This window comes from Oppia nitens, unplaced genomic scaffold (assembly GCF_028296485.1).
Source record: "Oppia nitens isolate AA-2021 unplaced genomic scaffold, nextdenovo-longstitch-racon4-pilon3 scaffold12_pilon_pilon_pilon, whole genome shotgun sequence".
Taxonomy (NCBI): Eukaryota; Metazoa; Arthropoda; class Arachnida; order Sarcoptiformes; family Oppiidae; genus Oppia; species Oppia nitens.
In genome coordinates this window covers 53,415-66,917 of record NW_026533191.1, presented here as the reverse complement: position 1 = coordinate 66,917, position 13,503 = coordinate 53,415, and the positions used below count along the sequence as shown (strand labels likewise).

Here is a 13,503-nt window from a genome sequence, read left to right as displayed (position 1 = left end):
TTAAACTTATTTTATAAAATATTAGAAATATATTGGAGAAAAAAACTAAAAACATTTCTATCTATTAATTATTTGTTTAAATTTTTTTTGTTACAGACACTGTCTTTAATAAAATAGTTTTTACAATATATTTATATATAAATTTATAGATATATAAGTAATAAAAAATTATTATTATTTCATTATTAGTTTAGCTTTTATTGCTATTATAGTTATTATTTATATTGTTATATATTTATATATATTATTTAAGACTTTATTCAATAATATAATTGCTGTTTTTATTGTGTAAAACAATTATAGTATACATAATAAGTGTTAGCAAATGTTGGATAAAAAAAGCATTACCCATACAGGAAGGTTATGTTTCGCACACATACCGGCCCGTTATGTATCAATATTAATGATATCGTTGGGCATATTTCTTGATTACAGTTACAAAAGTTTTCTGGGCGTTACAATCGTAGCGATGGTCAGACACGACAGTAAATCAAAAACAATGAATACCGAGTGTCCAGTAGATGACATACAAAATGGTGCCAACAGTAGTAGTAGTTTCGGTGAATTTGAATGGACAGACAGTCAACAGACAGTGATTTTAGGTGCCTTTTATTACGGTTATATTTTTACAAATTTTCCGGCGGGTATTATATATGAAAAACTAAGCGGCAAATGGTTGGTTGGCTGCAGTGTCTTAACTACTGGTATATTGTCAGCTATAGGACCAATTGTTATGCGTTTGGGGGGCAATTCAATTGTGCCGATCGTATTGATTAGGATTGGACAAGGTTTTAGTGAGGGTATAATGTTTCCGATTATTAACGCAATGATAGCTAAATGGATGCCAAAAATAGAGAGAAGTCGTGCCGTTTCCCTAACATTTGTGGGATCATCTCTGGGAGTAGTAGTCAGTCTATCACTGAGCGGTTATCTATGCAGTACAACAATTATGGGCGGTTGGCCAGCAATTTATTATTTTCTAGGAATCGGATCATTTATTTGGTTTATATTTTGGTCACTATTTGTGTTTGACTCGCCCGACACTCATCCGTATATATCGCAAAATGAGTACAATTATATTAAATCGGGACAGGGATATGAAACTAACGGTTCGGTAAGTGATAATAAAATATCAATTAAAAAATTTATTTATAAAAAATATATTAACAGAAAAAACATATCCCATGGAAATCAATGCTAACATCATATCGTGTTTATTCAGCTGTCATAACACACTTTGGTGCCAATTGGGGTTATTTTACACTATTAACACTATTGCCCACATATTATGATAAAATATTACATATGAATATTAAATCAGTATATTATATATTTTATTTTTTATTGTTGTTGTTATTTTATATAATACAATATATAATGAGATCAATTTTTTTTTAAATATATATATTTATTAATAATTTTTTTTATTAACAATTAGGATGGATTTATATCAAGTTTACCATATATTGCTAATGCAATTGTATCGTTTTCGGTATCATATATAACCGATAAATTAAGACAAAAAGGTTTTAATATAACAGTGTTAAGAAAAATCAATAATTCAATAGGTATTATACTATTGTATTATAAATAAATTAGTAATACATTAATAATTAAAAAAAAAGTAATATATTAGTAAATAAATAATATAAATTATATTATAATAATAACTAAAAAAATATAGTGAACTAATTAGTATTATAAATAATATATATTATTATTATTAGTATTACATTAATTAATAATTATTAATATCCTGTTTATTATATATATATATATATTTATTAGCATTTTTCGGTACTGGTTTTTGCTTAATAGCAATTATTTTATCCAAATGTAACAAAACATTGAATGTTATATTTTTTATAATCGGTTTGGGTTTGAATGGCTGTATATATTCGGGAGTTTTTGCCACTTATGTAGATATGTCACCAAATTATGCCGGTTTTCTCATGGGTTTCAGTAACACATTTGCAACCATTCCCTGTATTATTAGTCCACTAATTGCTTCACAAATCTATAAAAATGGGGTATTTATACAATTATATCGTTACCAATATCTACAATTTTTTTTATTAGTAATAAATAAAAATTTTGTCACAAATAGCAATCACTTAAAACTTGGTCCTATGTTTTCTATATTTGTTTCGGTATCTACTTTTGTACACAAATTATTTATATATTATTTGCATCATCAGAGTTGCAGTCATGGGGTATGACTACCAAAACAAAAACTAAAAAACCTAATAATGTCGACCACATCACTAATACTAAGTTATGAAAATAATATATATATATATATATATATAATAAGTATCTAAAAAAACTTTAAATATTTCAAAATATTAATTCAAAATATTAATTTGATTAACAAAACTTATAAAAAGTTAATTTAATAATTACAATAATCATGACTTAATAAAAAAAATAATTTATAAATCTCTAAACATATTAAACATATTTTATTCTAGTATTGACAAACAAATTGCAATTTACTTTATGTATTTATATTAATATTTTTATTTAAAAAATGTATATAATTATAAGTATTAATAAAATAAAATAAATTATTCATAAAAATATTATAAATGTCATGGAAAATATTTATTTTTTTAAAAATAATATTATTATAAAATAATTCATTACTCATGTATGTAATTTAAATCAAATGTAGAAAACAATATTTTAATCTAATATTAAAATTGGTATCATATTTATTTAAAATTAATAATTTAATTGTTAGTGTAATTTATATAAAAAAAAGTTTTAATTTACAAAATTATTTCAAACAAAATAATATATTATTTAAAATACAGTACAATGTCTAGTATACTAATTTAGTAACAATTAAATAATTAATTTTATTATAAAAATTATTTTATTTAAAAGTATCTACAAAATAGGATAATTAAATAAAGTAATGTTACAAAAATATTTTAATGGACAGCTATGTTATACATACTTACCGGTCCGTTATGTACTCCTATTGCTGATATCGTTGGCCTTATTTTTGGACAACTCATTCAAAAGTTTTCTGGGCGTTGCTATCGTAGCAATGGTTGGACGACATAACAGATCCAATATTATTACAAATGAGTGTCTCATTGCTGAAGAAGAAGTAAATTCAAGCCGTCATTCATATAGTGGCCAACATTTCGGTGAATTTGATTGGACAGACACCCAACAAACAATAATATTGACAGCCTTTTACTTTGGCTATATATTAACTCAGATACCGGCCGGCATTCTGGTCGATAGGACGGGTGCCAAATGGATACTCGGTCTAAGTCTGCTAATATCGGGTATACTATCCATAATAATACCGATTACCGTAACGACAAACAACAGTTCAATAGTGCCGATAGTAGTATTACGTATGGCACAGGGACTAGTACAGGGGTCTATACTGCCCGCATATAATGCATTAATAGCCAAATGGATGCCCAAAACTGAGAGAAGTCGTGCCGTTTCCCTAACATTTGTTGGCTCAGCGTTGGGCGTAGTAACTACTCTACCATTAACCGGTTATCTTTGTAGTAGTAGTTTTATGGGCGGTTGGCCCGCCATTTACTATATGTTAGGTATATTTACTAGTATTTGGTTTATATTTTGGTCGCTATTTATTTTTGAATCGCCCGATACTCATCCGTATATATCGCAAAAAGAGTACAACTATATTAAAACAGGACAGTCATATGAAACGGCTAACAATGTTAATGAATTTCCTATATATTGATTATATATCATAACATTATATTAAATTAAAATTTTTTTGTTGTATATAAATATATTTAACAGAAAAAACAAATTCCGTGGAAATCAATATTGAAATCATATCGTGTTTACGCTGTTATGTTAACACATTTTGGCTACAATTGGGGTTATTTTACTTTATTAACACTATTGCCCACATATTTTGCTAATATATTACATATGAATGTTAAAACTGTAATTTCAAAAATTGTTTCAGAATGTCAACATAAAAAAAAATGTTATTAAATTATTAATTTTTTTAAAAAAAAACTTTAAATTTTATTTTATAACTAGAATGGATTCATATCAAGCCTACCATATATTACTAATGTCATAGTATCCACACTGTGCTCATATATAACAGACAAATTAAGACAAAAAAATGTTAATATATCAATATTGCGAAAAACAAATAATTCAATTGGTAATTCAAAATATATATAATTATTTATTTTTTGTTTTCAAAATTAATTAATATAATATATATATATTTTTTAATTATTTAAGGCTTTTTCGGTGCTGCCATTAGTCTAATTGGTGTTGTTTTATGCAAATGTAATTCAACACTAAGTATTGTCTGCCTATGTATAGGATTGGGTCTAAACGGCTGTTCCTATTCGGGTATATTTAGCACTTATGTCGATATGGCACCAGATTTTGCCGGAATTTTGATGGGAATTTGTTCAACATTTGGTAGTATTCCCTGTATTATTGGTCCACTAATTGCTTCCCTATATAACAACAATGGAGTAAATGATAATTATATTTATTTATTTATTACATTATAATAATTTCAATTTCAATTATAATTATTAAAATTATTAATTTAATCATTTATAATTTTATTTTTTTTTAAATATAAAAGCAATCACTGAAAACCTGGTCTCAAGTATTTTATACATGTACTGGTGTTTATATTTTTACAAATTTTATTTATATATTATTTGCCACTTCAGAGATACAAAAATGGGGTTTAACTAAATCAGACAAACAATCGACAGATGAAAATGATAACCGCAATGTTATTGTTTATAATATTAAATTGTAAATTATAAAAAAAAATATTTTAGTAATTTTAATTTGCAAAGATTTAATTTAATTTTTTTTAAAGTATTAATTTATATATTTTTTAACATTTGTTTTAATTGTATAATCGTAATAATTGTTAAAAGTTGTCATGTAAATTTATTTTTTAGTTTTAAGTTATTATTATTTTTTGAATTATTATTATTTTATGAACTTTATTATTATTTTATGAACTTTATTATTATTATATTATTATTTATAAATAAAAGATAATAATTGTATTTTTATAATATCATAATTCTGGTTAATATTTATGTGAAAAAATACAGCCTATTTGATACTTAGTGCAATTGACCCGGTTAATTGATAATGGTTTATCACTTAATCAATTGTTATTAATATAATTTATTTTATATTTTCATATATCATAATAATAATAATATTAATAATCTTTATTTCACAAACTTKCTATGTTATAATACATAAAATATATTGTTAAATAAAATACAATTAATTAAATTTAATGTTTTATATTGTTGATTTTTTCATAGATAATATATAATTTAATAACATTAAAAAAATATATAAAAATATAATAAATTTATTTGAATTTAACTTTAAATTAATCTACAGAATAAATAATTATTATTTTAAAAAAGCAAATATTTTTTTATTTATTGAATTCAATAAAGATTATTATAGTTTAAAGTTTATTATATTATTTAAATATAATTTTAAGCACATAAGCAAACTTTAATAAGTCCGGACTGATTGTTGGAAATGTAACAACAGTTGCACCCTTACCGGCACCACTACTACCGTTACCCATACCTATAGTTAGATTGCCCGTAACGCCTAACATTTGTACCGATTTGACCGAACTATAGTCTACCGCTCCCAACATTAGTTGATTAGTTTGAGGCCAAAACAGTACTATTGAATAGACAGTAGTCGTATCTTTCATTGTATACCTTAAACATATTGTCAATAATAATATTAGTTAAATATGATATAACTAAACATTAACAAAAAAAAGGGAAAGTTGTACTCTCAATATCCTACCAAACTTTTTCAGTTATAGTATCGTTTTGATGAGTCCATGGTTTAGATGCATAAATAGCCTCACCGTTGATGGCCAGCCACGAGCCGATATCTCTGAGTATTTCCTCCAGCAATGGTATAATTCTACCGTCAGGTGTGGGTCCGATGTTAACCAAAATATTGCCGCCACAGCTAACAGTTTGGGCCATTTGGTCGATCACTTCCTGGGCGGTCATAAAATCTTTGTAGCCGAAAAATTTATTATAACTCCATCAACCATGTATAACAGACAGGGCGTTTTCCCATTTGTGTGGCTGTACTACTGATGGCAGATACCTGTCCTTACAGTTGAAAAAGCCACCGTGTCGACATGCTGTTCCCGATCCTACCGTTTCAATATATAGTATACAATATATATTATATTAAGTATATTTTACATGTTTACTGTTTATATATACAGTATATATACCCCATCGATCATTGACTATAACATTATCCTTAACGGGACTATTATATATATATATATTTTTCAACAACAAAAAAATTTAGTTAGTTTTAGGTACATAACATAATTATAAATATAAAAAAAAATAGTACATTACCTATCATTATAAAGCCATGCTAGAAAATGTGTACTATTCCAATAGTCTACCGGTGCTCCTCCATCACCGTCCGACCATAGAATATCGGGTTTGTATTTGTTGACCAATTCTAACATTTCGGGCATTATTTTATTCTAATTAACAATTTTTTAAAAGAAAAAAACATAATAATTATATAATAAAAATATATTTTTTGTTTGTTTATGATTTTTAAAAAAATAGATATATGAAGTGTCGTCTACCCTATCCTACCCTACCCTAACAAATTCATTGGTTTTCCATTTAGTCGACTGTTCAGTCATATAGACCGGATTGAACCACTCCATTAGCGAATGATAGGCACCAAATCGGAGGTCTACCTTTCGGATGGCAGTCGATAGTTCGCCTAATAAAAAACAAAATGTTATTTAAAAAATGTCATATTTTTTGTGTATAAATTATATAAATAAATAAATTCCCAGCACTGAGTAAACGCCCCAATGTATCATAACTCCAAACTTGGAGTCGTCATACCATTGAGGAAGGGGTCGCGAATCAAGTGATACCCAATCGGGTGTATACTGTATATCGGCTGTAATACATACATTGTTGTCGATATAATAAATGCATAAAACCAATGCTAGAACTTGTTGTGTATATAATTTTATAATTTTTATTGACAAAAAAATAATTAATTGTTTGTTTAATAATAGAAAAAAATAGATTTTTATTAACAAATTAAAAAGAAAAGTTTTTCTTATCTAAATTGAATTACAATTAAATTTTATCTAATATTATTAGCTTCTATTTATATATATAAATATATAACATATACAGTATAGTAGGATTTTTATATCCCGAATAAATGTAAAAAAGATATCAAATTGTTGATTCAAACTATCAATTTATGTACTTTACTTTACGAAAACTTTTCAGACTTTTTTAAAATATATAATCTAATAAATTTATTATTAATTTATTTTATTTTATTTACTAATTTATTTACTAATAGATTAAATATACTTTTTTTTAAAAAAAATAACTATAATGTATGAATATTACCTGTTAATACTAAATATATAGTATTTAATATAATATACTGTATATTATAAAATTATTTTATTATTAATATTTAATTTTATAAATATCTATTTTGTATTATATTGTAAATATAATTTTATCATAAACAATTATATATTTAATAAATAATGTATTATAAAATAAAAATAAATATTATAATTCATAAATATATTTTTTTAAAATTAATTAAAAAAATAAACAAAGTTATAGAAAATTTATTTATATTTGTGTATAATTATAAGTCTTATAAATATATATATATTTTAAATCTCTCTAATGATTATAAAATTTGCAAATAAAATTGTTAGTTAATGAGTCAAACAATAATAATAATAAAAAATAATTTATATAAAATAATGATTTAGCAAATTGAAAGTTTATATTGTTTTTCTTATAGTGATTTCAATACTAATGATGATTTGAATAATCTGTGATTTATAATATATTTTAACATATATATACAGTAAGCTATAAGTAATATTGTGTTTAAATTAATAAATTGTTTTTTTTAATTAAAAAAATACTAAACATCTACAATATATATGAATAAAAAAAATATTTGATTAATAACAAGAAATAATTTACAATGAGAAACGAAAAAAAAATAACAAAACTCTCCGGCGGGGAATCGAACCCCGGTCTCCCGCGTGACAGGCGGGGATACTAACCACTATACTACCGAAGATGAGATATGTGCACTAATTTTTTTAATATAAATTATAGATAAAATTAATTTAAAAATATATATATAAAATACTTTATTTATAAATTGTAAATAATCATTGTTTATATAAGTAATACTAATTATTATCTATAAAAAAAATAAATATCAAATAATAATAGCAGTTGTTTGATAACTAGTAATTAATATTACTAAAGATAAATTACTAAAAATTATATCGATATGAATTAGTCAATTTATTTTAATAATTTTTTTTAAAAACTAAATGTTTATTATTATACTTTTAGAAAATATTTGATTAAAAATACTTTTCAAATAAATATATAATAATTTTTTATTATTAATTAACATTTAATGATCAGTTATGTCCACATCATGATTATATATGTACATTGTTTACATTAAATAAATATCTAAGTTTTTTATATTTGTAATTTAGTACACTTATTGCAAACAAAATAAAGTTAGTTTAATTGATGTATTAAATTATATAAAATAAATAAATAAATATTTCAAAAAATGTAGATGTATACTTTTATAATATATATATATATATACAGTATATATATAAACTATTACTTATAAATAATAAAATATTATAAATGTAAAATATTAATCATAAAATTATGCGTTAAATAAACAATATAAAAAGTAATAATAAATTAAGTTCATAGAAATCTATAAAATACATAAAATATATTTTTATAAAAAAACTAAAATTGTCATGGTAACATAAATGTACTTAAAAGTAATTAGCTAAAAGTTTTAATAACAGTGTAAATATAATTGAAATTTTATAGTAAAATATTTAAATAAAGTAATATAAAATTACTTTTATATAAAAAATATTAGTATAATTTACCTGTGTTTATGTGATTAAATTTCTATGAAAAAAGTTTCAAATTATTTTATTAAATTTCTTAAAAATAATTATTATATAAAAAATAAAAATATATAATGTTTATAAATATTTTTTATTATTATTTTAATTATTTAATATCACTATGTATTTTAAAATAAAATAATTTACTAATTCATAAATAGTTTTTAACATTAAATCAAATTATTATTAGAATAATTATATTTTATTTAAATCCAAATGTATAATCATTTAAATTATGTTTATTATATTTGTTATAATAATTACTTAATGCTTTCTTTATATAAAAAAATGTCATTATATTTAATAAAATGATTAATTAGTGTTTTATTTCTTTATCATTAAAGTCTCATAATTTGCATTTATAATTTAAAAACTTAAATTTTAATATTTTAAATAAATATATGCTATTTTATTATTTATATTTATGTATATTAATATAACGGTATAAAAATAACTACACAATTAAGTTTTATAATAATTTATTACTTTTATAATAACAATATATTATATAAGATAATTAAAATAATTTATTAGTAAAACATTCTGAAATTTTCCCATAAATAAAATAAATAAAATATATATTTTTTTACTCTAAAAACAATACTGTATTATGTAAATAACAAAATTTATTTATCTATTTCTTTGAATAGTTACTATGTTAATAGTTATCAAACTTATATTTTAATTAAAAATTATTTAATTTGAAAAAAAAGTCTAAATAAATAATGTCTAAAATTGTGAATTATTATATATCAACAATTAATAAACGATTAAATAATAATGAAAGTCTATATACAAAACGTTTACATCAATTGTTTAGCTTATTATACATAATTTATATATTCAAATATCTATTGGGATTGTTTATAACTATGGACAGGACAACTAGTTTAATATTATTTGATTTATCAATATTATTTGGTGGTATCACCAAGTACAATCGTCTAGAAGCTATTTTATTGGCAATATTACACTTTACCGTACATTATACACTACATGTATCAAATAATAAATCAATTAGTATTTATTCAGATATTATATTATTGGCTAATAATGATAATAATAATTTTATTACTAAATTATCAATACTTGATAATAAAAGATATAGAAAACTTAGAAAGTTTTCAAATATCTTAATTAAATTAATGACATTTTCAATTTGGTATTTAGGTATTTATTTTTTTTTTTTGAATACATAAATAATTAAAAAATTTTGACAAAATTCCGGGTACAAGTTTTTTGTGTTTAATAAACTGCTAAATTGTTTAATAAATTATTTGGTTAGAAAATATAATAATAAAATCAAAAAAATTTAATAAACATTTTGTAAGTTATCATATTTTATAATAATTTTGTAAGTTGTTTTTTTTTAATAATAACTAAAAAGTTTTTTTAAGGATATTTTAGAAATTTTATTATAAACCTGAAAATTTGTCAATGATTTTATTTTAACATTATAAGTTTTTTAAATATTTATTTTTTCTAAAAAATCAATTGTATCTAAACTATAGCAATTGGATCGATAATAATGTTTTTAGCATTATCATTTATACATTATACACTATATATATACTTAATGGCCATACCGTTCAAAATATTAACATTAATTATATCAACGACAATGATTATGGATCTAATGGTGACTTTCTATTTTCTAACAATATCTGTAACATATTTTTTGCTCCGGATCAATTTCATAAACGATATAATTGGACAAAATGGTAGATCAATAGTGAGCCGTAACTCAGACAGTCAAACGATAAGCACCTATATATCTGAACACAATCTGATGTGCCAAACATTGAATCGTATGAATAAAGCAACCAAACGATTATATTTGGTATTCCTGTTAACAATATTCCCGACTAGTCTACTAATATTACATTTAATTATGTTTACAAACTTTTCAATTATAATGAATGCCGTATTTTTTGTAGTACTTATGCTAATGTTTGCCGGACTATTTATAATGCAATATCTGTTGGCATCGTTTACAAAACGTGCCCATAAAATGCGCGGACATTTGTCGCGCGTGCAGTGGCTAATCAATGGCTGGCCGTTTAGGGCGCGCATCAAACTTAGACTCGTTATATATTTTGAACGATTGAATACAACTAATAGGAAAATCGGATTTTCAATCGGATCGCTGACTGTTATGACGTTYCCATTGTTCAGTCAGGTATGAAATGATAATATTAAATAAATTTTTTAAATATTACTAAAATTTATTTTTAAATTAGCTAATTATAATTATTAATATATTTTTAATTAATAGATGGTAATGAAATATATTAGATTTTTCATATTAGTCCATAAATTGGCCCCCGAGGATGATTCATTATAATTGTTATAATTAATGTATAATTATTTTTTTGAAAACAATATCAAATAAAGTAAATATATTATAAAATAATAATGAATTATTAATAATAATATTTTTGAAAAAAATATTTTACTAAAAAAATTTCCAACGATAAACTAAATATCACTATTTAAACTAATTTATTTATCTTATAGGTCTAACTCATATATTATAGTTTATTTTTAGATATAATATTATGTAATATTAAAAAAATAAATATGATAAAATATTATTTTGATATTAAAATATATAAAAAAAAGTAAATGTCATTTATTATAATTTATATCAACAAAAAAATTTCAAAGTTTTCAACTAAATTAATATATCATAATATATATGATATTATTACAGTTGAAAAAAATTTATAGACTTTTAATTATGATTTATAATTTTTTAAAAATAATTTATACTAAAGATAATATTTCATGTTTAATATTTATACAATATATACAATATTAATAAAATTAGATAATTATTTATTATTGCAAATAATATTTAAAATAAATTATTATAAGGAAAGTCAATATACAAAACAAATATATAAAATAAATATATTTTGTAAAGATTTTCTAAAATTTAGAGATTAAATACAAATATTTTAAATGTTTATAATTTTTAAATAATTAATGTTTATAAAGTATATACAGTAATAATATATTAATTTTTGATTTTAATAAATTTTTTGATTAAAAATTTATTTTTGAATTTCAATAAAATTTTTAATAAAAATATTTAAGTCTTAGTATTATTTATTATGATTACATACTCTATTTGTATAATATATTATCTAATTTACTTAAGTTACCTTAATAGTTATTTTAGTTTTTTCAGATTAATAAATTATATTATTACATGTAAATAATACATTAAATATCATAAAAAATAACATAATAATAAACTAAAATTGTCATGGTAATATAAATTTAATTACATTTAATTGCTATTTAACTTTTGATTGTATTCGAAATAATAATAATTTAAGATAAATGTTTTACATTAAAACTACATAAATATATTTTATAATTGTTAGCAAAATAAAAGAAAATTTCCAAAAAGTTTCTAACATGTCTATGGTATTGCCAAGCTAATTTTTTCTATTAATATTTGTCATTTAAATACAATTTTATTATATCACAAAAAATAATTAAAAATTATGAGTAGTATTTTAATTAATAATCAAAGAAAAAAAATTAATATATTAAAAAAAATATTCTTATAAGAAATTTACAAAAAAAAATTTATTTACTCATTTCTATTATAATCATTATATTTAATTTATTACATAATGTCCTATTCAGTAATATAAACCTATTTAATTATTTGACATTACAAATATTAAAACTTTAAAAAAAATAAATTATATGTAGTTTATCAAAGTTAATTATATAATTGCATTTATAATAATTTATAAATTTGAAATAACATTTTAATATTTTATAAGTATTACTGGTATATATTTTCAAATCAAAAAACAAAATTAGTAAATTAAGTACAATATATACTGTATTTATATATTGATATAAAAACGCAATTTTATTTATATTTAAAAATTAAATTTTAGAAATAATGTCCAAAATTGTGAATTACTATATATTAATAATTAATAACAGATTAAATAATAATGAAAATCGAAATACAAAATGTTTGCATCAAATGTTTACACTATTTTACGCAATTTATTTATTCAAATATATTTTAGGATTGTTTATAACTATTGATAAAACAACTGCTTTGATATTATTTGACGCCTCAATATTATTTGGTGGTATAACTAAATATAATTGTATTTTTATTATCTTAATGACATCATTAAGTTTTACAGCGCATTATATAATACGTGTTTCAACTAATAAATCAATTGGTATTTATTTGGATATTGTTTCGCTAATTAATAAACAAAATGATAATTTAATCRATTGTAAATCATCAATTAATAAACTTGATAATAATAGAAACAAAAAACTAATCAAGATATCAAATATACTAATTAAAGTGATGACATTTTCAATTTATTATYTAGGTATTTTTCTAGAAAATAAAATTTAAAAAACAAAATACCGGAAACATGTTTTTGTTTGTTTAATAATGCACGAGG

The 13,503-nt window shown here is 21.3% G+C and overlaps 2 protein-coding genes, 1 non-coding gene and 1 pseudogene across 3 annotated transcripts; 2 read left to right on the top strand and 2 right to left on the bottom strand.

The window, feature by feature from the left end:
- The first annotated feature begins 325 nt into the window (after window positions 1-325).
- Window positions 326-2,281, top strand: LOC128956123 (sialin-like). The gene is made up of 6 exons (XM_054301807.1): window positions 326-1,114; window positions 1,171-1,320; window positions 1,439-1,568; window positions 1,789-1,809; window positions 1,852-2,030; window positions 2,108-2,281. The coding sequence occupies exons 1-6, from the start codon at window positions 326-328 to the stop codon at window positions 2,279-2,281; spliced, it is 1,443 nt and encodes a 480-aa protein (XP_054157782.1).
- A 774-nt stretch (window positions 2,282-3,055) lies between these two features.
- Window positions 3,056-4,356, top strand: LOC128956111 (putative inorganic phosphate cotransporter). The gene is made up of 4 exons (XM_054301796.1): window positions 3,056-3,703; window positions 3,799-3,948; window positions 4,048-4,137; window positions 4,345-4,356. The coding sequence occupies exons 1-4, from the start codon at window positions 3,056-3,058 to the stop codon at window positions 4,354-4,356; spliced, it is 900 nt and encodes a 299-aa protein (XP_054157771.1).
- Window positions 4,357-4,387: 31 nt separating this feature from the next.
- LOC128956100 (alpha-L-fucosidase-like) lies at window positions 4,388-6,811 on the bottom strand (annotated as a pseudogene).
- A 1,283-nt stretch (window positions 6,812-8,094) lies between these two features.
- Trnad-guc (transfer RNA aspartic acid (anticodon GUC)) lies at window positions 8,095-8,166 on the bottom strand. The gene has a single exon. It is a non-coding gene; the product is annotated as a tRNA-Asp (tRNA).
- Window positions 8,167-13,503: the final 5,337 nt, after the last annotated feature.